This window comes from Lepeophtheirus salmonis, chromosome 11, assembly GCF_016086655.4.
Source record: "Lepeophtheirus salmonis chromosome 11, UVic_Lsal_1.4, whole genome shotgun sequence".
Classification (NCBI taxonomy): Eukaryota; Metazoa; Arthropoda; class Copepoda; order Siphonostomatoida; family Caligidae; genus Lepeophtheirus; species Lepeophtheirus salmonis.
Window position 1 is genome coordinate 4,961,621 of NC_052141.2, and position 26,309 is coordinate 4,987,929.

Below are 26,309 nucleotides of genomic sequence, written 5' to 3' on the forward strand. Positions count from 1 at the left end.
TTTATGGATAAATAATATTATATATTAAACAAGAATTTACATAGGAAATTATAGGATTTTAACAAAAGTACATTTATTTTAGTTCATGAACTAGGGGAAATGATTGTAAATAGTTTGATTAGAAAATACCGTTTTCCTTTGCTTCTCGAGCCAAGTCGACTAATCTTTGTTTTAATGAATTATCGCATTTAAGAATGGATTCAATTGTTTTATCCGTGCTCTGCATGACATCGGACAGTTCCTGTCCCTTAAAATTATCCATGTCCATGGATCCCCCTTCTTTTGCTTCATCCGTAAGCATATGCTACAGAAAATAAATATAAAATGATTAATTAACTTAAATTAAAGAAACCTATTTTCCCCTCACCATACTCATAAATGTTGCCAACATAAACCCAAAAACTCGATAATCCTCAAAAGACTTTTTCATGCTCTCCTCTGGATACAGACTCTCCAATTCATAGCCCATGATCTTCATATGAGTCTTTAAGGACTTGTAGTAATGACAGAGCCAGGCCTCCCATTTTTCCTTCCGCTCTTTGGGGGACGTGCAAGGGAACATCAGATGGGATACGTCCTGACAAGGATCTCCTACGCGAGAGATTTGAAAATCAACAGCTACCATATCAATTGGATCACCTTTCTCACTAAAAATAAACATAATATTAATCTTTTAGAACAATTGGCCGAAAATATTTTTGCCGAACGGAAATTTCGCCAAAGGACTATCCCCGACAATTGGCTGAAAAATTTATTGATAAATACGATTGCACATTTTAATTCTATTTAAAATGATAATATAATAATATTCATTAAGGATCATTTAATAAGCACAAAACAGTAGTATGTAGTTCGACCACCGACATGTTTCCAAATACCAAGAACATCTTTTAATATGTACAATACATCCCGACCCACGGGTTGTGTAGATGAGCTGCTGTGCCCCAAAACAGGTTAAATTCATCTGCTGCAACTTCCCTGGGCATCAAGGAATCCTCCTAGTATCACAAAATACACTCCAGCCCACAGGTTGTACATGTGAAGTGCTGGGACGAGGGACGGTTTAAACTCTGCTGTCAACGCATTTCTAAGCACCAAAGACCCCTTCTAATATGTTATAATACACCCCAGTCCATAGGATGTGCAGGTAAATTGCTGAGCCCGAATGAAGTTAAATTTGAAATGTAATTCGGCAAATTGTCTCTTGGCAAAAATGTTTCCCTCTAAAATTACGCTGACAAGTCAAAATTTTTAGATACTTACTTATATTTAAACAAAAAGTTGTTCACCCAGCCATCCCCATGAAGAACCAATTGCATGGGACTCTGCTTGGCCAAAAGTTCATTGATACAGTCTGCTGGATTTTTGGCTCCGAAAAATGTATTCAAATCATTGGATAAAGCCTCATCCTTTGTCGCCACGACACCACTAATTGTTTGAATCAACGTGTTCATATATCCCATGATTTCATTGGCTATTGGAGTTTCTAGGAGCCATCCCTTTCGTAGGATCCCTGCTTCTTCTAAGGCGTTGGTGCCATTTTCTTGTATGTAATGGTATGTTAGGGTATGATGAGCAGCCAAGCGTGTAAAAGCAATATTGATATGAGCCTCATCAAGGCCTACTTTACGATCCCTCATTTTGTAGCCTTGCGTTTTAAAATTCTCAAAAATGAAAACACCAGCCTCTTCATCAATATGATAGACCTCTGGGAAAAAAACTTTCAGCTCTGAATACTTTGTAGCATACTCTCGAAGAGTTGGAGCAATTTTCTTATAGAAAAATACTTCCGTTGCATTCAACCGTGAGTATTTTACAAAGTCAACTCGAGAGGGCTCTACTGGAATGACCTGTAAAACAATTTGATTAAATTACATTCAAGACCAAGAGATGTGTATTATAAAGAATGAACCTTACCTTTGCTATAAATTCGTAGGTCTTTTCTTCAGAGCCTTTAATCGTTCCCTTGGCACTCAATGCAAAGATTGTACAAGTAAAATTATCCCCTTTTTCAGAGCCCATACGGACTTCATAGCTAACATTTTCAACTGTGTCAGAGCAAGGAAGGCCTTCCTTGACGGAAATGGCCTCCTTAACAATGTCATTATTCAGACGGATTTCATCTTCATGTGGCGTTGACATATTGAGGGATCTAATAAACAAGTTTTTTTTTTTTTTTACAAATTAATCAATTGGAACAAGAAAAAAGTGGTGTGGAATAGAGGATCTGATTCTTTCAAGAAACAGAGACTTAATACATTTTAAGGGGATGAAAATGTATGTGTTTTTAACAAATATATATATAAGTGAACGTTTTATATAGACACAAACGATGTGTCCGCTTAAGAAACAGAGGGAACGAGCCCGTCCATATTCATTACGTTTACAAGGCATGTACAATAGAGTGGTTTGATTTTCAACTTTTTTTCAAACTTCGATTACGTCTAGTGGGGAAAAGTTGTCAGGTAGTATGAACATAACCTATGCAAATTTGCATTTTCCTACGAGCTCATCTTTAGGTCAAACATCTCGAACAAAAAATAAAAAAAAGGCAAAAACTCTTTACTTAGTGAATATGGATACTCGAAAGACATTTTTAGTTATTTTGCATAAAATAAATTTGATAGACATTTTTGTAAGCTATAAAAAACGTTTAACAAGTTTTATTCTAAAAATATCCTATGGAACAAAAAATAAGAAAAAAATATCTTGGAAAATTTGATAATCTGCCCATAACAATCATCTTTCCTTTTTTACATTTTCATAAAATCAAAATCAAAATTTTCTTATATTATTCTCTCTTTTTGCTCCTGTGTGTAGCTTTAGAAAAAAACTTTATTAATATTTTTTATAGGTTAGAATAGTGTCTATCATACTTATCTTATGCAAAATAATAATTAAAGCTATATTTTAATCTTTATTGAGGGAATAAATAACTTTTGTCTCCTTTCAAACTTTGAGCTAGACGTGCTACCTAAAGATGACTTTGTAGAAAAAGGAAATTTTGCAATGGTTATTTTCTTAACATATCACAACTTTTTCGAGCTATCTGTAATCGAAATTCGAAAAAAGTTAAAACACAATCCGACCTAATATACAATATATACATTACCCCAAAATTCTTACATATTATTAATGGAAAAAAATATTCTTTTTTTTTTTAAACCTGTTGCAACAGGTAGATGAGTATCTTAGATCCTGCTAAGGCAAACAAAACAAAAAATACCATTGGTTCCTTTATCTAACAATCCTTGAATGATGACACTGGTTTTATGCATTTTTTTAAAGAGACAAATTTAGACCTCTATTTTGAGATAATAAATATTCCAGAACTATTTTTAACCAGGTAGGAGCGTCCACAGCACAGTGGTGGGGGAGGGGCTACAAAGGATGTAGCCCCTCCAAATTTAGGAATTTTTGCTTTAAACTATATAACTTGATTTTTTTTTCAAAAAATTTAATATTTAAAATTTAATTTAATCTCATTTTTAAATTTTTTTTTTCAAATTTTCTTTGAATAGTCAAGGATTTTTGAATATTTTTTTGAGTAACTGTCGATTTTTGAATTTTTTCGCAATAAAATTAGTTTTTTTAATAGCCTAGGATTTTTCAATATTTTTTTGAGCAACTTTGAATTTTTGAATTTTTTTACCGAAAAATTAAATTTTTTGAGTATTGAAATTTAAAAAAAATATATTTTTTTTGTGAATAGCTGTTGATTTTGAAGTTTTGGTAAACAACTGTGGATTTTTGAAATTTTTTTCCAAAATGTTTAATTTTTTTTTTAATTACGAAGAATTTTTGAATATTTTTTTGAGCAACTGTGGATTTTTGAAATATTTTTACAAAAAAAATAATTTTTTGAGCATTGAAATTTAAAAAAAAAATATTTTTTTTTGTTAACAGCTGTGGATTTTGAAGTTTTTTTCCTAGAAATTTAAATTGTGAAATTGTTTAAAAAAAAAATCGTTTTCCAATTTTTTTTCAAATCCCCCAACCCCTAATAAATAAAAAATCTATATATGATATACAATCCTACGGACGCCCCTGCCGGGGCTGTGGAGTCTGAGTCAATGCCTTTTTTTTGGTTGATTAGGCCCAGGAGTCGGAAAATTTGTACTCACCCCTACTCCGGCTACAAAAATTATTATAACTTATTTAACTAAAACTTATGTATAATCTAAGGCTTACATTGAGTGTTCGTTATGCTTTGATTTGAAAATGGTTCTAAATTATGTGTATTAAGTACTATTAATTTATTAATCTTGAAAATTAACTCATTTATAAGTTTACTTTACAAATTTTCAACGTACTCTATATAATCACAATGCCCGAAAATCAACGTCATCAGATTAAAGAGTAACGCTGTTGTGAGAGGTTGTCTGAATTCTTGTACCTCGGTTACGAGAGCAAAAATTAGTTCAGAAATGTAAGAACGTATTTGAAATAGATAGATTTTTGTTCCATTTCATTTGTTGTTGATCTCGTTAAATATTGTATATTCCAAATACTTTCGTTATATTTGGCACAATTATTTTGTACATATAACTAATAATTACCTATAGCTATAAATTAAATCTTAATTGATAGTCTCTAGATTCAAATAACTCCATAGTACTTATATAGGCATTAAAATATATTATTCAAAATTGTGTGTTGGAGTCGATGACTTTCAAAATACTGGAGTCGGATTTGGAGTCGGTGTTGAACATTTTATGTGTCGACTCCACATCCCTTCTTTCAACATAGGATACAAAAGTGATATAAATGAAGAGTATCGGGATTCATGCATACATGTCGGATTTTTTAAAAATTCACCTCATCTGAAGCTAGTACCAACCTTCAAAAAGACACCAATCAACATTCCATAAAAATATGTTCTTTAATTTGTTAATTACTCTACTAAGTGATCCTCTACTTCTTTTATTTCCAAAACAATGGATCAAAAGCAATTTCGTTTTTTAATTTTACCCTTCTAATTTTTGTCTGCAACCTTTTTAGCACAATTATTTTACCAGACACTGCTTAAGGTGCTCTTAGGAGACATGGGATACTATAATGAGAACATGCATATTAGCATTTGATATTTAAACACATGTGGTGCGTCAACATAAAAAAAATCGTGTACGAAAATCAAGAAAAAGAGAAAACCACAGTTTACTTTATTATTTGATATATGTAATATACAGCCTAATATTTCAAAGACATATTTGAGTCAATTATGAGCTTTGTATTCAAATTACTGGCATGAATGAAGATACTCAAAAAATTTAGCTACATTTCATAACCCATATTGGATTTATGAAACTTAATTTTACCCAATTATGGCCCGTTCAAATAAATTTATCCATTTACAACTTCAAGTACAATGAGCCCCAAGTGTTTATAAGAATATTTTGTTCATAGAAATTAACGATGATTCGTCGTTAAAGAATACCGATGTAATCAATCAATCTTGTTTTGGTGTTGACGGGACATATATTATGTTAAGTATAAGTTGGGTTTTTGTAACAGTTGGAACTTGTAACTACAAGCGGCAATTTTTACATTTCATAACGCCTTATTTAATTAAAAAAAGATCTATTTCAATTAGATATCAAGTATTAATGGATTCCATCATTTTAATTGGATCAATTATTATTAATTATATTTATTTATAGCAATTGTATAGGTATGATAGGCCCTTGGATTTTCTATTGTGTCATATAATTTTTAATCTTTATTAAAAATAGGGAGACCGGGAATAATTGCAACACTTTGTGTTTTTGACTGAATTATTCGGAGTTGATTTGACTTAGAGACTCTAAACCAAGATTTCAACATATAGAATGGGGATCCAAAAACTTGCGGTAACATTACTAAACTATGACAAACGGGATTTTTATGCAATCAAGAAAAGACAACTAAAAAACCACTTTTTGAATTGTTTAAATACTATATTTAACTATATTTTTTATTCAATGTCTTCTTTCACTAGCAATAACAGCTTCGACAGGCTGGTGAACAGATCGTCAATTTTTGACGAGGAAGGCAGAGTCCATGGCGTTTGGGATTTTGATTTTTGAGAGTGAGACACTTTTTTAATAGGGACTCAACAACAAAGTTATAAAAGATAGGTCGTTGTGTTTGGGGTTAACAACTCAATACGTCCCCCATTCTACTCAAGAAGACCTCTTTTTTTTGTTTCGTATCTTTCTAGTTTTAAATAAAACTTTTCAGTTAGAATTGCAAATTAACAAATCTAAAAATATGCTTGACTGTTTCAAAACAAATAATGAATATATTAATTGATAGGATATGAAGTCATTTTGTTTTTAAATAGATCTTTTAGTAATAATATTATTTACATGAATTGGTTATTTTGATACAAGATCCAACGTTTCATAATTTCTTACATAATAGGTTCTATATTCAAACTCAAAAATTTAGAAGCTTTCTAAATTTATGACTAATAGTAAAAGTCAAATATCCATTCTGTTTTTCATAAAATATAAGTGTTAGAATTTCTTATAATGTTAAATGTTCAAATCTAAATTATATAAATAGGTACTCGTCCATAATGCTCTAAATCATTTACCTTGACTCCAATTTAGATTTTAGATATTTTAATGTACATACTTACTAATTGATGTATTGTAAAACATGGTACAAGAATAGTCTTTATTTAGACAAGCTCTAATTTTTTAGTATTTCAATATGATCAATCTTCACTACTAAAAACTATTCCTAAATATATGCAAAAGGGTACTTTACATAGAGTTATTACCAAAGTAGAGTGACTAATTGCACTGTTGTAGTAGTAGATTGGTGGGAAATATTGTCTCTCGATCAGTCAGTAAAAAGATTTCTTTAAATAAGTCATTTTAAAGGAGGTTCTCCATTGAAGAATCCCTGGAATAACAAGGGAAAATCAAGAAAGAGTTGTTGTAACTTAAACAAGTAGTTATAGACGAATGGAGGACTAAATATAGGAGCTGAATTAGAATATCATGGAGGAATGGAACGGTTTTGCCTTATTGGATAAAAATACTATTATTGAATTCCCGAATATTTTATATTTTAATAATTGTTCATTCTTATTGATGACTCCTCATACGATTGGGAGTTCCGTGAAGACCAAATAATGGAGTTGTTTGTGGATCCCATCTCATTTGATGAGAGATGAGCGAACATCAAAATGTTTCGATCTCACTAATTTATTCACAATACCCATTTTCAACTCTAAATTTTTAAGTAGATCGCGTTTAACGTTTCATATGTAAATCTAATCATTCCTTTAATTTATTTGAAAGGTTTGTTTGTGAATGTTTCAATTGAAGGCTAATTCTTTTTCATGTTTCACCAATTTTGAATATACGAGTATATATTTTTTAAAATTTCAATCCCTGATTTTCTAGAAAATATTATACCTATTTTTCTCATCAATTTTATTGGGCTTTCTTTATTAAATGAAGTATGAAGGATTTGGAAAATGTTATTTATCAAACTCAAAATATCAAAATGTTGTTGTGTTGGAAGGACCACTTATTAAAGCAGGCGAGTTCACCTTGATAATCGGATGTGTATAAATTTGCAAGGAATTGAGTGATATTGTATAATTAACTATTTATGCAGACACGCCGAGATGAGGACGGACTTGTACTCGAGACTTTACTTGTAATCGACTCTATATTTTATAGACATGTGACTCGAAATTATCTCACAGTACCATGGTTGTCATAATGACAACTCGGAGCTAATCCAAATTTAAATGAAAGGTGCGACAGACATTCATCTCCACGATGCCCTAAACAGCAAAATCCAAAAAGGCTAAATTGAATCCAGAGGAGTTAAAGAAAATTCCCTCAAGTAAATGAGGGCTCATGCAAGAGATCTTGGGATCTCATATCTGACTGTCCAGATATGGAAACAGCCTACTTTTTCCGTCATCCAAACATCAAGGAAAGTCACTGTCAACCAGTACTAGGGCACCATGACAGAGGACTACATCTGCAGAGGGTGCCAGGGATTCTGCCACCGCCTGGAAGTCATAATTGCCGATCAAGGCGGCTACATTAATGATTGAGAAAGCTCAAACACACATCTATTATAGTAATAATTTTATTAAAATTATATCCTTAATTAATCAATTGTTTCTTGTTGAAGTTTAAATTTCAAGACTCTGGAATCAGAATCTGGAAAAAAATGTTGATTGCCTCAACTCTATGTTTATAATATTTCTTTTTATTTATATATGGGATTTTATGGGTGATGAGAGATTAGAGACAGGATTTATTTTTAAATAAACAAATGAACTGATGCTATTTAGTATTTAACTAAGGAAGGGGAGGGGGGGGGGAGAAAGTAATTAAAATGCAAGTTCAAGTCAAGCCTCAAGTCCAATTCATGGGATATTTTCACATCAAGTCTACATCGAGTCCTCCAATTTCTTTTGAGTTCATTTTAAGTCCATAATTGCCCTATACATTTCAAGGTGGGATATTAAATCCAGACAATTAAAGTGTAATGTATATTACAATTACTTTCCCAAAATCAATTCAGCAATTCACAAATCCTTTACTCTTACATGTATCGAGCCACAGCCTCCAACCTGCCCCTGAATCTGGCCTCTGTCTAGTCCTCCTCAGGATCTGTTTGGGCTTGGAGAACAACGCTCGCTTCTGGCACTTCTGGGAAGTACGATATTGTATCTTTGAAATACATTTTTCTTCCTCCGATAGCCCAAGGTTAGTTCCAGACCTTCCGAGTCTCTTGCTCCGTTACAGAAATGACCGTTAGAAATGATGCCACATTATTACGTAGTGCGTGGACAACTTCTTCCTTCTCCAAGACCCCCTACACATAGTCCAAGGTGCTCAGATCTGTGTAGCCTGGCCGCCACATTTATTTTGCTTTAAAGTTAAAGCCCTCAGGAATTTCGGAGTGCATTTTTGCTCACAGAACGATCATTACTCTTCCTTGCAGGTGTTCCCAGCCCATCAAACTCCTTGAAAGCCTTTGGCAACATCCTAAACGGTTGATTAGGAAGCATTGTAAACTGAATAATTTCCCTGGGTGTGAGACAAGGACGATGCACTCAATAATGACGGCACGGCGTTCATATTCGGAGGACGTTTCAATGATTTCTATTTATCCGATTTTGTTAGCTAAATCTGATGAGTATACTTTCATAAAGATAGATTTCAGGTTTGTCAAGATAGGAAGGTCTAAACTTATTCTGGATTTAAAATCCCCATCCTATATACTGTATTTTGTTGTCAGCTGTCTATATTTCTGCTTCTTTTGATCATTGATGGGTTGAATTTGAATTAGCAATTGCTAAGTCGTACAACATTCCCTTTAATTATTGAATAATACTTGAGAATTGGGAAAAATTGGTTAACTACCATTTGATTTAAGGCCTTCACCCCGGTTTCTTCTTGGAGGAAAGGCTGTGTGATGTAATATATAAAAGATGCAATATATTACATATAATAATAGGAGTGTCTGCCATTGTTAGGAGTTATTAGGTGTCGACAACAGACAAACAAACAAATTTTGTTTTTTTAAATATACCAGTGGTGGGTATTTGACAATCCACGAAGTAATTTGGCTTCGGTTAAAGTCAAAATGTCAGCGAAAGCCATCCTTGGTTTACCCATAAATCCTGGAGCCACACAGACATTTACATTTATTATAAATAGGTGAGTAAGCTATCTGTGCCGCGAAAAGGATTTTTTTAAACACCATTTTCTGTCCAACCAGTTATCAGATTAGAAAAATAAAACCAGATTCTAAAAGCTTGATGAATTCTAATTTATTTTATTCAATAAAATTACATCCAACCTCAATTACAGCCTCTACACGATGCCGAAAGCACAAGCAGGTCTTCCCCTCGTGGTCCCTTGGCAAATCCTGGAATTCCTTTTTGATCCCACTGATAATTTCGTCTTTGATGTTACAGGGGGTGCGGTCATTTTTTGTTCGTATGCACTCAGACATAAAAAAAAACAGCTTCAGATTCAGATTTGGGGTGTTTGGGGGCAAAAAGACCGGCTAAAACTTGTCGTCAAAATTGTCTAGAAGCTTTTTGAGACATTTGAGGCCTTGCCGTTGCCTCAAAATCCCCTTAAGAGGCCTCGAATTCCCTCCTAACTTTGCGAAGAACGTTTCACTGAGTCCCAGAGTTTGAGTAATTGTTATGTTGTTGCTCCCAGCGCGTATTCCAAAGAGGGTTCCGTGCATGTTCCAAATTATTTGGGACAACGAATTCGTTAATTGATTTTTTTTTTTTCAACTGGTGCAGGTTTGAACAAGCTATCTAATAAATACAAATAATGTGCCTAAGTGCCTTGTCCACCCTGTAGATGAGATTTACAATTAGATATTTAGCTACGAACTGGAATAGATTTTCCGCCTTTTCCCCCACTTTCTTTTCGGAGAAGAGGTTGCGTGATACAATAGAGGTGATCTATTTACATAAATTATAATTTAATACATAATATCTACTAAGTAATATATTTCGCACCTTGAGTCATTTGAAACGTAATATTATTATCTATGAGGAGCGGGCTTAAGCCAAGGCATGTACCTACAAGAAAACAGAGGGGAAAAGAGTCTCTAATCCCATCCCATCTACAATTTCATCATAAGTCTTTGTTAAATACATTCTGTATACACATGTATATAAATGCCTGTTTAGTTCATTCTTTATGCAAAATATACTGTAGAAAACATCTGTAAATATAAATATAATAACAATTACATGCGCATTAGAGGGGTTTGATGCTCAACTTTTTTTCAAATTTCGATTCCGGTTAGTTCTGAAAAGTTGTCAACTTGTATGACAATGGCCTATGCAAAATATCGTTTCTCTATGACGTCATATTTAGGCAACACATCTTGTTCAAAGTTTGAAAGGAGACCAAGGTTCTTTATTTGGCCAATAAAGATTAAAATAATGAATTAATCATTATTTTACATTTATTAAATACTATAGACATTATTCTAAACTATAATAAATATTAATAAAGTTTTTTTCTAAGACTAACCCCCATGGAGAAAAAAGAGAGAATGTTATAAGAAAATTTTGATTCTTCCTTTCTGAAATTGAGCGGATCATCAAATTGTCCTGACTTTTGTCTCTTTTTTAATTCCATAGGACAATTTTATAATAAAACTTTGTAAACACTTTCTATAGGTTACAAAAATGTCTATTAAAGTTATTTTATGCAAAATAACTAAAAATGTCCTCTTAGTATCTATATTGACTAAGTAAAGAGTTTTTCCCTTTTTTCAGAATTTGATCGAGTTGTGCGACCTAAAGATGATTTCCTAGGACAATGTAATTTTGCATAGGTCATTTTCATGCAATATGACAACTTTTCAAAAGCTTTAGTCATCGAAATTCGAAAAAACTTGTAAATCAAAGCACTCTTTTGTGCATCTTCTGAACATATATAGTAAAAAATGAAGTGATTTGACGTCAAACGCCCATCTAAATCAATATGTGATTTATCCTAAGATCTTGGGATACCGGGTGTGACGTTGAAATGGGAACGAACAATACTTTTAACTTTAAGGAGATATATTTCCGTAGACACTAAACACGATCAGAAAATATTTCGAGAGCAGTTGTAACGCTATGTTATGTCTCCTTTAATCTTCGATGACGCCCCTTCTAGCGTCCACGATTATATACTATATTATTTCTTCAAACTTTGTTTATCTAAAGGATTAAGAGAAACTACTCGTTTGGTCATTTTCAACTCGTTCAAAACTTGATTATAACTGCGGCTAAACAATATATTAGAAGACACGGTGGGAACATGTTCCAACTGACAGCCTCTTATAGTGTTAATAACGAAACTTGAATGGATAAAATCCATCGACGATACAAAAATATTCTATAATTGCATACAGAGAATGATTTTATACACTGATCAACATATATTATTGAAGGTAATGAAGAAAATGAAATATAACTGACTGAAGGGTGAGAGTCAAAATTTTCTTGGGAATCCAGTTTTGATTGTTGGAGTTTTTAGATAGAATCTAGGGATATTATAAAATTCTGAGTCTCTCAAACACACATTTATTTATGGTATTAATTGTGTTAAAATTGTTAACAAATAAATTATATCCTGTTGAAGTTTAAAATTAAAAGAGTTCTGATTTTAATGGACCACTCGGTATATAGCTTATACGCATTCAAATTTCGAGAATTTTCTTATCCCTAGGCACAAACAAACTTCAAACAATTTCATAGATACAAAATGGACAATATATTATGGATTATGTGGCTTAGTAAACAAGCCACGTATTTGTAGTAAAAAAACCACAAGGACTGCCTATACGCATAGGTACATTAAGAAGTATATATCAGCAATATCGATCTAATTACGTAATCAAGGATGTCATAAAAAAGATATTGCGAATACCCCTATTTTAATTTAATTTGGTTACAAGAACTACTGCTTACAAATCATGGACAATATGATTTGTGTATCTATCATAAATTAATTTAACTTATTCCTTTTTTTATAGTCTAATGAATAGAGATTTAAAAAAGATGACCTAGAAAGGAGGAGTGGTTTTTTCTAGTTGGTTCATCTGAACAAGCTTTTTTTATTTTCCAAAATTGTTGTCTATATCATATCATTCTTGAGGAGTGAACATATAAGTAGTAATAACTAGTGTTTCTGCACATGAAAGACAGAGAGACACAATCAAGTTTTTTTTTGTAGTTATACTTTGTGGGACTCGGAGTATAGTTGAGGATTGACATCCAGGGGGCGTCCGTTGCATTAGATGTATATATGTATTTTTTTCTTTTTTTTTTTTGGGTTGGGGGCTTGGTTTTTGAAATTTTTTGGAAAAAAATGCAAAAATTAAAATTTTTTCTGAATACTAAAAACTATTCACAAAAAATTTCAAAATCCCATTTCAAATATTAAATTTTTTGAAAAAATAATTCAAAAATCCATAGCTATTCATAAAAAATTTAATTTTTTGGAAAAAATTTATTATTGAAATTTATAATATTAGATATTTCAAAAAAAAAATTAACAAATACACAGCTGTTGACAAAAAATTAATTTATTTCAAATATTAAATTTTCTGGAAAAAAAATAATCCAAAATCTATAGCTATTCACAGAAAATTAAATTTCTTGGAAAAGATTTAGAATGTTAAATTTAAAAAATCAAAAATTCTATTTCCAATATGATTTTTTTTGAAAAAAAATTCAAAAATCCATAGCTATTTACAAAAAATTTAATTTTTTCGAAAAAAAATTATTATTGTAATATATATTATTAGATTTTTCAAAAAAAAAAATTCACAAATACACAGCTGTTGACAAAAAATTAATGTTCTGTCAAATATTAAATTTTTTGAAAAAAAATAATACAAAATCTATAGGTATTCACAGAAAATTAAATTTTTTGGAAAAAGTTTAAACATATTAAATTTTTTAGAGAATAAATTTCAAAAAACTATAGCCGTTTACAACAAAATAATTTTTGGGGAAATAATTTAAAAAATTTAATTTTAAATTAATTGGAAAAAAATAACAAAAATCTCTAGCAATTCACAAAAATAAAAAATTTCAAAAAAATGAAATGACCAAAACATTTATAGTAAAAAGAAAAAATAATCTCCATTTTTTTTTTTTTGGGGGGCTACAACTCTCTAGCCCACCCTCTGCAGACGCCCCTGATATCGGAGTAGTTTCAGCCTACTTGTTCTCGCTATATACGGAGTAAGATTTGTGTTTATATCATTCTTCTAACGACTGCTTGCAGCCAATCTAATAAAGCGTCATGGAAAAAGGGTTGAGTGATACAATTAATATCCAGGGGCATCCGAATCTAGCTTGACCTTTTTAACAGAGCCATTCTTTTCCCCCAACTTTTCGGACTTGCTGCCAGAGTAGACGGTGGTACTGGAGACCCCCAACTACTTGGAGTGCGGGAATCAAAATTTGTCGATTTTTAATTCAAGTGTCATTTTCTCGACTTGTGCGTAGGCTAGAGAGCTCAGGTTTGTCTTCTTTTGTAACCAATTGCTCGAACTTTAATATAACAACATATAAATTAATTTAAATCCCTCAATGTTAATTAATTATTGAATTACTCAGTGTTGAGATTTCAATGGACCCCCCGAAATGTATATATTTTATTTCTATATATTCCGCAAAAAGTATTTCCTAAGGAATAATAATTATATCGTATGACATTTTGTTACTTTATTCAATAATTATTGGAAATTCGTCAAAGCTTAAAAGGATCTGTTTCGAATTCAACCAATCAACGTTTAGAAAACTTTTACGTATAAAAGAACTAGAAACATGGATATGGACAAAATAACATAAACACTTTTAATTATAATCACGAAACCTATTTTCTAAGTTGATCTTGGAAATAGGATATGAATGTATTTCATGTTTCATACCTCAACAAAACTTGTTTGAGTTTTACTATAGAATGAAAGTATTATGGAAATTAGTTCCTCATTTTTTCTTCGACAGTGTCAAATTACTTGGCTTACAAAAAAAAAGTGAGGAAAATTAACACTTTATACAATAGGGAGTTGTACTCAATCTCTTGTATTAATAAACAGGAGTAAAGTTAATGAACGGATGAGGAGGAGTGAGTGCTATTTGTGACAATGTCTCAATTATATTTTATTAGATCAGTTTATGTACAAATAATACGTGCTGTGTCAGTTTTCATTGATTCAGTCCAGTTCAGTCTTAAAACAGGTCTATTCAGACAAAACATTTGAAAAATTAAAATTTTTTGGAAAAAAATTCAAAAATCTACAACCATTCACAAAAATATTTCAACCATTCATAGCTATTCTCTAAAAATTTCAAAAATCTACAGCTGTTACGAAAAAATTACATTTTTAAAATTTTTTTTTTTCCAAAATCCACCGCTCCTCACATACAATTAATTTTTTTGGAAAAAAAATCAAAAATCCACTGCTATTCACAAAAAATTAATTTTTTGAATAACTTTTTTTTTCAAAAATCCACTGCTATTCATAAAAATTTTCAAAAATCCACAGCTGATCTCAAAAAATTAATTTTTTATCAAACAAATTTCAAAAATCCACAGCTGTTCTCAAAAAGTTAATTTTTTTGCAAGCAAATTTCAAAAATTAAATTTAAAAATAAAAAAAATGAATTTTTAAATTTTAGAGATACATTTCAAAAATCCATAGCTATTCACAGAATATACATTTTTTTGGAGAACAATTCAAATATTATATTAAATTTAAATTTTTAAATTTTTTGTAAAACAATTTCAATTATTACATTTTCTAGTAAAAATCAAAAATTCCTTAATGTTTTTTTTGTTCTTTTTTGGCAGGGGGGGGTGTTACAGACCCTCCAGACCAGTCCCTGTGGACGCCCTAAATAGGGACTGACATAACAATAATAATTTGACTACCATGTCAAATATTGTTTTATTGTTGATTGCTACCAAATTGTTCAAAATGGGTGGACCTTATCAATAGCTATTGTTGATACTTAGTTCAAGACAAATAATAGTTTGTTCGATTTTGTAATAAGTGATTATTTATAGAGCGATTGTTTGGTGGAAAATAAATCGTTTTTAAGCTGATGGTCTTAATTTAATAGGCTCATACTATGGAACAAAATTGTATTGGTCATACATCAAAATGATAACGTCAAAAAATGATTACTTATCAGTCCTTGAGACTGGTCCTTTGGACCATCCACAAAAAATTACAAAAATTACATTTCTAATATAAAATTATAAAAAAAACCAAATATTACATTCTAGTAAAAAGAAAAATTTCCTTTTATGTGGGGGGTATAGACCCTTCAAACGAGCCCCTGCGGACGTCCCTGCTATCATACCTTGATACCGGTCCTTAATACATGTTTCTGACTGTAAGTACTATAACAATAGAAATAGATGTAGTTGTCTCTGTCAAAAAATAAGAAACAGCTGAAACAAAATATTCAAATTGTAATAGTTAGGCATTTTAAAAACATATATTTTTATTTTTATAAGTATTTATTGAAATAACAATTATTAATTACCATAATAATTACATAATTCATTAATTCATGTAGTTTTTTAAAAGATTAATTTCTGAAGTATATTAATATGTATTCCATTTTTTTAATGTTGCTTTAATTGGTCAGATGGTGTTACACAAATTCTGTACATGTAAACATTATAGAACCTACACATAACGAGTTCAATAGAATAATTTCTCCGAGTGTGTTGTCCATTGAGCTACGTCGTTTCATTCCAATTTTATATTTAAATATAATTTTATTTAGTTTTTCAAAATATTAATGATGGATTTAGGAGATTATTCTGACTATAATTGAATTAAAGAATTATTTATTCTTAAATGTAATAAGGTCTGTGAGTATGCTCCGAACTTTGGTGCCTTCAATTCCCTCACTTTCACGTTTTCCCAAAAGAGTTAACTCTATCCCTTCGTAACATTTTGAAATAGATTTAATTAGTATGAATATATTGTTTGATTCAGGGGATGAATCAAATACATGATCATTATTAAATTGAAAGACATCATTTCTTTCTTATATCTGATATTTTTTTTGCAATACTAATACTATAAAATTGTTGGAGCTTATAGTACTATGTTTTCGATTGTTTGGTCAACTATCTTTTTTCAATCGTCTGCTGTCGCAACGTCAAAAAATTCAGCTTGCTATTGCTCAGTATCATCGCTCCATGTATTTTATCTTTATGACTAGAATGGATTAAAAATGAAGAAACATAGCTGAGTGACGTCATCAAAGACTGATATGCAGGACTGAACTGAACCAAACCGAGACAGAAATGGAGGGGGCTGTAGTCTTCATTCTTAAATTATGACCGACACAACACTACTAATAATTAGAGTTGAATCCTTTGTAAGGGAAAACAGAGCGCGAGGAAAAGGAGGGAGCGAGACATGTGGGTCTACTGAATTAAGACCCTTATTAATATCAAATACCTTTCATATGATTTTGGGGAGAGAAAGTGAATTACTTCTATGAAGAGGAGAGCCTTCTACATTTAAAATAGCATTAGCACAGAAAAAAGGTTATAATTACATAATTACATTTAAACTATATATACTATTATTAAAATACAATAATTTTATTATATTCTCACCCCCCTCCCAAGGTTAATAGAAATACATGGTTATACCATAACGCGCGTACGACTAAGGTTTGACTTCCACCACGCTTTTTAATATTGACGTCAGAGATTATGAGTGTTTGCGTGTTTGATCAAAATCTGCCTGTCCTACCCAGCAGTTGGTACGATACATCAAATTAAAAATTCCAGGAAGCCCGATCACATGATGGTCTAACCTTGTATTACTATTAACATTGACCCCCACGACTTATTAAATATCTTTGTAAGGAAAGAAGAGGGCGAGGAAAAGGCAGGAGCGATAAGAGGAGAACATTTTCATTTAAAATAGTATTAGTACAGGAAATGTATATAAATTATATTTTAAATTCATATTTTATTATATATTTTAACACAATTTACACCAAAGATAGGTGATAATTCTTCCTTCCGAAGGAAATGCTAAAACCACGACGACCTGTTAAATAATGAACAAAAAAGAAAAAGAAGCAAACACAACAACCGTTTTTCCTTTTCTAATTTTAAAAAGTAGTTTTTTTCCATTACAAACCACTCAACTTACTGAGGAAATTGTGTGTATAATGGGTAAATTAAAAAAATTAATCGAACCCTTACAATTTATAGAGTGTTTTTGGAGGAGATCAGATACAATCCGCTGTTACAAGGGAGGAGGGAAGACTGAAATACACAAGGAAATTAGAAAGAATTAGGCTGATGTCGATCCTCAATTCTACCAAGGTCAATAGAAATACAAGGTTAGACCATCATATAATCTGGCTTGCTAGAATTTTCAATCTGATGTATTGTACCAACTGCTGGGCAAGACAGGCAGATCTTGACAGAACACGCAACCACTTATAGTTTATGACGTTACTATTGCTATAATTTTCAATTTGATATACAGTACCGACTGCTGGGGAAGAAAAATAGATTTTGACAAAACACGCCACCACTCATACACTATGACGTCAATAACAAAAAGTGCGGTGGAAGTCAAACATCAGTCGTAAACGCGTTATAGTATGACCTTGTATTTCTATTAACCTTGAATGCTACTATAAGTCCAACATTAACTTACAATGATAACTCCACAACTAATCCTCAAGATTACTCTCTGTCTTTTATGAGCACAGACGAATGTTCAATCAGGTTTTGAATCTATGTAAGAAAGGAAGTTATCTACTCTGGAATTGAATAATATGACAACTATTGAGGAAAAGAGCATTCATTCTTCTGATTACCAATGCCAAAAAAACAGGCCACCTAAAAAATTTACACAATTTAAATCACTAACCCAACTTTACTTAATTATGGATATAATAAATCCAAATGTTATTGATTGTAAATATATTTGTTACGTCACATTATTGGAGAAATACATTTTTTTTATGAGTAAACATATCTTTTTCATAAAATATGAGTTGTGTATCTTATATCACAATAATATTTACGCCTGGTTCATAAGAGATTAGAGTAGTAATTGTTTAAGTCATATAGTCGTAGGGTCTTTGTAAATTGATATTTACCTGTAATACATTCATCCAATAAATAATATAATTCAATAAATATACAAGGTGATATCTAATTTCCTCTGTATCAAGATGTTTTTAAAGCCAGACAAAATGTTATATTTGTCAATTACACGATTAAGGTGGATCTTTATTACATGAATTTAACTCTAAGTCATTTACCAATATAATATTTTTTTTCATTCCTTGATGACATTTTTTCAAGAAAATACATTTTCTTAATGACCTTTCTTAAGAAAATATTTTGATCCATAATGGCCATTTTTTTTTATTCACCAAGCTCCTTTTTCTCAAGTATAAATCTCACCATCCCCATCGCCTATGGTAATATTTATCCACCTTATTAAAGGTGAATCCTCCATAGTCACTCAAATCCGCCCCTAGTTCTGACACTGATTTTATGTCATTGTAGTAATTTCTCAGTTCTTCTACCCCATTTGTAGCGGGCACGCTTGGGTCTTCGCTCATAAGTTTATACTATTATATGTAGAGATGTAAATCGTGATTATTTTTTAGTTCCCCCTTTTTTTGAAGTTGGAAAACTGAAGTGTGAAATTTCATTTCCTTAGCTGTTATCATTATTATTTAATTCCTGAGGAACGAACTTCAGTTTCTACTACAAAGAACCTATCATTAATATATGCGAAACCGGATGGAACATTTCCGTGTGCTCATAGAAGACGGAGTTTAATCGTGAGAATTTGTTGCGGAGTTATCATTGTAAGTCCTTGTTGGATTTTGAGTAGAATTGGGGATCGATATCGGAGTAATTACTGCCTTTATCCTTGTTTATTTCCTTCTCTCCCTCCTCCCTTGTCACAGCAGATTTTAGCTGATCCAATAAAACTCCTTCTCCAAAACACTCACCTAAAGGGCAGGGTTAACATGTTGCTTTTCGGTTTCTTTTCTTAAACATCCCCAAAATGCTCCTGATTCGCATCTCTAATAATGTGTTATAATAGACTCTAAGGACAGAGACAACAAACATATGAAGGATAAAAAATATCACTTTAAATATCGATGGGTATTTAAACAGCTAGGATCTTACGAACCGAAGACAAACTTTTGGAACCAGATCCGAAACCAAAATTAGAGGGATATTTGTCTCGAATTTTATAAGTATTTCACCCGAGGGTTCAGACCTGAATAAAATAGAATCAGGATTAAGGTTACATTTTTACTGATTCCTGATGCCCAAACAATAAATAACCCAATGGTATTACTATTAAAACATAATTATTAGTTATTATTAAAATGATTGTTATAGTAACATTGGACACTTCATTTCCCTTAACTGTATATCGCAACCTCTCCTCCAAAAAGAAACAAAAAATGGCCCAAAATCAGTTGGTAGTTGATCTATTCTTCAACTATGGTAAAACTACTTACAGCTTAATAAGAACTAATTTGTATCCAACCAATCAATGTTGAATACACAGATTAGAGGTAAAGAAGAAGATTAACTTTCACAGCTAAAACCAAATACCACTGTATCTGTACATCGCTAACACAAAAATATACACTGTATTTTGTTATCAGCTGTCGATTTATCAGTGTTCTGAACTTTGATTGGTTGAATTATAATAATAATCTTTTAAACCGTAAAGAATTAGCAAATTACCAACTGAGTTTGAACCATAGAGAAAGAAATATATATCTTTCTATATCTTTTTGCATGGTTTTAACCCTTTTTTCTTTTTCTTCTCGGGGGGAAGTTGCGTGATACACTAAAAGATAACAAGGTTTGAGATAACACCGTGTAAAATAACCACACAATGCAACTGTTTATGTAGATGTCGCTCCAATCACTAATCAAGGTAAATAAAATGTATATTCGACATCAGGGTTATACCCAGTTGAGGTTCAGCGGTTCCATCAGTCCCCGTCTCAGTTCTTTAATTTCAACTGTAATGTATTCGTGTTTCCTACTTCTTTTATTTTTTCGTATGTATATATATGTGTAAAGTACATTCTTTTACCTCGTTTTAAGTATAAATAGTCGTGTATTTTATGTATGTATCATAGTAGGTTATTGTATTAATAAGAATATAATTGTTTCTATTAGACAACCTTTGTATTATTCCTCCACGTCTTTCCTCTGCTCATTTCTCTCGGCCATCCTAGATTCCTTAGTTCAAATAGTTTGTGTCTCCTCACCCTCGTCAAGACACAACATTGGCGACGAGGATGGGATCAGGATCACGTGACCTCCCTGCTGTGGGATCAAAGTGGATTTCATCCCATGAAGTTCTGGTTCTCCGTTGTTCCTACTCGCCGGTTAACTTCGTTGGGTTATGAATGTGCAATGGGTTCTCCTCTGGATCATTCAGAGTTGGATGAGGGTACATCGAGTGAGATCGATATGTCTCCCAGGTACGAGCAGGGTGCTCGTGTCTTTAAAACCTCTTTAAGGGTGAACGATGTTTCTTCTAGGAGTAGGCAAGGTGCTCGCGTTCCTAAAACCTCTTTGAGGGTGAACGATATTTCTCCCAGGAGCGGACAGTGTGCTCGCGTTCCTAAAACCTCTATGAGGAGTAGTGTTCTCCGTTCTCCGGTGCACGTGCTGAGAGCACGGCACGTCTATTGAGATATATTTTGTATACACAAGAGCAAATGTTTTGTCCGCACCTGGTTATGGATGGAGCGGATCAATAAGCTTCTATTCATGGTGCTGAACCTAGTTAAGCACCGGTATGGATTTGGTGCTGGGGGGGGGGATGTAATGTATTCGTGATTCCTTCCCTTTGTTTTCTTACTTCTCTCATTTTCTTGTATGTATATATATGTGTAAAGTACAGTCTTTTACCTCGTTTTAAGTATAAATAGTCGTGTATTCTATGTATGTATCATATTAGGTCATTGTATTAATAAGAATATAATTGTTCCTATTAGACAACCTTTGTTTTATTCCTCCACGTCTTTTCTCCTCATTTCTCTCGGTCATCCTAGATTCCTTAGTTCAAATAGTTTGTGTCTCCTCACCCTCGTCAAGACACAACATCAACAGATTCAGTTCTTTTTAATACAGACTCAGTTTGGTGACAGACATTTAAAACAAGGGGCTTTGCTAGAAAATTCCGAACCAGGAAATGATATTAGACACAAACAGGCCTGCAGCTACATTATACGCAGTGTGCGTAGTGCCTCAAGTTCCAGCGGGGGCCCAAAAGCTAAGGTTGCTTAAGACAATAGTTTTCAAAGTGGGGGCCATGAGGGGAGGTGGGGTGAGGTGCAGGAAGATGGATAACTGAGGATTGCTTTCAGTCTACACATAAATAGTACACATGTTTCGTATAAAGAGGACCTCAACTAAAAAGGCATTAGTGTAGAGGGCCTTGGCATAGTAAAGTTTGGGTAAGCCTGGCTTAAGAAATTTTTTAGTCATCATATTATAGGGACCGACAAGCTTAGTAGCGCACCTGGATCCATAATCTACCCCAGCGACGTAAAAAAAATCATTGGGAAACGCTGCAATTGTACAAAAAAAAAAAAAAAAAAAAGTCAGAAAAATGGCTTATTGATTAAAGCTAATTTATTTTTTATAATGTGTATTGTATTTTCTTTATATATTCTATATAGGAACAAAATCACAAAAACCCAGACCGATAAGCAATGAAATGCAGTCTTGGTTCGACTTTGTCGGTTCCGGTTATAGCGGATCAAAAACTGGAACCGCTAGAAACTCTAGACTGATAAGGGCATAACCTTGTTCGGTATAGATAAAATCTTTTTTATTATAACCATGATTAAGTATTGAGCAATACTACAAGCTTTTAAAGATCTGGAAAATCCCTCGAATCTTTTTTATGATCCGTAAAAGTTCGGGTATCTGAAGTCGGTTCGGGTCTCGTATATTTTTCGATAATTCAAATTTACTTATATCGTACCTGGGACTTCGGATCTGGGTCCAAGACCCATCTTATCACTAATTTGGACTCGCATTATTGTTAGGGAGGGTATTTTTGTAGAGAAACAGTACATTTTTATTCTCCTTGCGATTCTTTAATCTTATCCTTTGTAATTTTTTGAATTAGTGAACATAATCCAGATACATGTTTTTTTCATTATTATTTAAACCAGACGTCTTCTCTATACTTATATAGTCTTAATCATATGGGATATCTAATAAGTAGACTTGGCATGTTTGTAATGAAAAAAACTACATTTAAAAATTAGATACGGAAAAACTTTTATTGCGTGTGCTCCTTGTTATTTTCTATTTTTCTAATTCATCTCCCCATCCCCCAAAAAAAAAAAAAAATAATAATAATAATAAAATAATACGGACCTTATTTTAAAAAGGGTCGTAATTCGGTATACCATAGGAAATCTTGGTGAAGTGCTGGGTCCTAATTCAGTTTAAACTCCAACACTGCCGTGTTACCAAAAAACCCTTATAATATGTTATAATACACCCTGGCCCACAGACTGTGGTTCCCTGAGCATCAAGGAACCGTTCAGCAGAACACTTCACCCGTACAACCTGAGGACCAGGAGTGTATTTGTGGATATTAGAAGTGTTTCTTGATGCTCAGCAAAGCGGCAGTGGATAAATTTAATTTACCTTGGGGCCCTATTGTTCACCTACACAACCCATTGGCCAGTGTATATTATATTATATTAGAAGGGTTCTATCCTAATATGTTTTTCATCATTAATTAGTTTTATCGTCCAAATATAATATAAATTGCAATGAAATTGCAAAAGATAAAATAAAATTATTTACAATGATTTTGCCCGCGACGTTTTTGTCTCACAATGATAATGTACACAACGATATCACCCCAACGTTTTTGATCTGTTGCCTTTTTATCCCAATTAATTTACCGTACACCGATATAAAGTCAATAAAAAATTAACTGAATACTCAATATATCAGTAATATGTGTCATGACTTTAGTGAATGCATTTTTTACATTTTTTGGAGGAAAAGGGCATTATCCACTTGGGAATTAGCAAGGATCAAATTATAAAAAGTGGAAAAGATGTCAGTGAAAAAATCATTTCTAAATTGAAGTCTGAACACTTACCAATTTAATAATTTCTGAAGGTTGAGTGATTGAAATTAATTCATATTTTGATATGTATTAAAGCATAAATAATTAGGTACAATTCAAAACAAACCTTAGCTTTTAGCTAACGTACAAATCGAGAAAATGACACATAAATTTGATCAACGAATTTCCATTCACGCATTCCAAGCAGTTGGGCGTCTCCATTACCATCATCTACGCCGTCAGCAAGTCCGAAACGTTGTAGAGAAAGAAGGGCTCTGTAAAAAAGGCCAAGAAGTTGAAGAATACAGCCCAGGTCAATCCCCTCAAGTCCATGAGGCCCCATCCAAGAGATTTCGGTGTTTCACACCAGACTGACAAAAAAGTTGATATCTTTTGGGTGCATGTCGAGGGGAAGGCATGCAGTGTCCATCATCCAAACACCGAGACCCTCAAAGACAATGTAAGCCAGCACTAGGACGCCATTACAGTAGACTACATCCGCAGTGGGATCTAGGAATTCCACCACCGCATGTAAGCAATCATTGCTGCTAAGGGCGACTACATTATTGATTTAGAAATCTTAGACACACATCTATTTATAGTATTATTTTTGTTAAAATTCAATTGTTAATTAATAAATTATATTCAAAGTGTTCAGATTTTAATGAACCACTGAGTCCCATTATGATGACTGGTTTAAGGTTTGCTGTTTTTTCTTAGAAGTTTAATATGCTAATCGGATAAGTAATAAAATTTGTTACGTGATAAAATATGACTACAGATCAAATTTCAGAGCTGGACAACAAAGTTTCTGTTTCCACAGTTAAATATGAATATGATACAGACAATAATCCCATAGAAAATTTCAGTTAAATTTGAACAATATTAAGAGGTTCACAAGAGAATTATTTTCAAAAAACCATTAATTTTGACTTTGTTTTGTCATTTGTTTCGAAATCAACCATGATGAAGTTCATTTTTTTCGGAGCCAAATGTTCGTAACTCAAATATTAAACTTCACATAATTATGCATAGAAACTCCATTGAATAATGTCTCACTTTTACAATAAAATGGATCTAAGAAATAATTCCTTTTATCAGTCTGAATTTCTCTGCTTTTAATTATTAGGATGTCGTTTAGGCTATATGACTAATATTTGTATTTTTAGAGTTACGTCAATTTGGCGCTGAACTTTCGATTTTATCCTTAAGGGTATACATGTTGTGTGTCAACCTAAAAACAATCTTGAAGAAAAATTAAAGGAAGTAGAAAATCACAATTTATTTCACATAATACATATATGAAAATATCTTATAAGACATATTTTAGTCAAATTTAGACATTGTATTCAAAGTTGTGGGATAAGTAAGCATGCCCAAGAATTTTACCTATATTTTGGAGCCTTTATTTGATTTAAAAAAACTTATATTGGCCGCAATATTACCCCTTTCAATCATTAAATCTATCAATTTCTATTTTTTTTATTTTTGATGATCAATGGTCACGACTTTAAGTAGAATTAGTGGCGCACCCAAAGGTTTAATAAGAATATTTGTTGATGGAAGATTATTGTAATGTAATTCACACTTAATTTTGAAAAAAAACAACTCCCTTTAGCTTATTTTGATGTTGACGGGCTACATATCGTAAAATCATTCAACACTCCATTGTACATATCGAAACTATTTTCTTAGAGAAAACGGCTTAAGGCGTCCTTAAAAGTATAGTGGGTGTCTAAAGGCACTTTATAGTAATTCCCTGAGTCTATAAAAACTTGTAGAGTAAGATAAAATAATATGTGCCTTAACACCTACAGAAGAACAAAAGGGGGATATGATAATGAAGAATAAATAAATCGTCTTTATCCACTTTGAAACATCCTCAAAGTTATACAACGATTTCGTCCGCAATGCCTAGGACAACTGAAAATAGGTTAGTAATAACAGTCGTCCCTCAAAAATACATTTGTCCTTAAGGGAAAACGTAGCCGAAGAAAGCACTGACTATGATAAGAATCAAAATTAAGGATCCTGTTATTCAAACTGGAGTTAATTTGAAGGAAGATTTAGCTAGGATAACAATATTATAAAAGGATCCCAAAGGGGGGTTCTTACCTCCGATTTGCGAATTTCCTCACCAAGAGTCCACTCGAGACCCTTTTCTTTAGCCTCTTTATTGAAGATCTCAACATTATTTTAATAAATGTTATTTATGGATGTATAGAATGGAAATTAATACATGAAAATGAAAGGAGACATCATCTAATATGATTATAACAACTAATTACATTTCAAACGTGGAATCCTTATGTTGGCTTTAAGTAATCCATTTATTTAAGAATGATTACACAGAAAGGATAACTAAAGACGACTTCACTGTACATATGTATGCTCTGTACAAGCTATAACTTGTATAAGTATTAACATGTTGCAATTTCTTTGCATTAAAATGCATTGATCCATTATGACATCAGACATTCTGATTACCAAATATTAATTGATACTATCATTTCATTTTAATCTATTAAAATGTCATGGTTATTATGTATTTAGGACATATATAACTGTGGACATTTGAACTTTATAATGTATATTTAGTAATTTGTATTAAAATAGTCAAAAATTACACCATTAATATAGTGCTCAGT

General features: G+C 32.1%; 1 protein-coding gene across 1 annotated transcript; it reads right to left on the reverse strand.

Moving 5' to 3' along the window:
- On the reverse strand, nt 1–25,938 carry LOC121125956 (uncharacterized). The gene is made up of 5 exons (XM_040721227.2): nt 25,777–25,938; nt 1,918–2,152; nt 1,264–1,850; nt 368–647; nt 1–304 (listed from the first exon to the last, which is right to left on the reverse strand). Exons 1-5 carry the CDS (start codon nt 25,851–25,853, stop codon nt 119–121), a joined length of 1,365 nt encoding a protein of 454 aa, XP_040577161.1. The 5' UTR covers nt 25,854–25,938; the 3' UTR covers nt 1–118.
- Between the last annotated feature and the right edge of the window lie 371 nt (nt 25,939–26,309).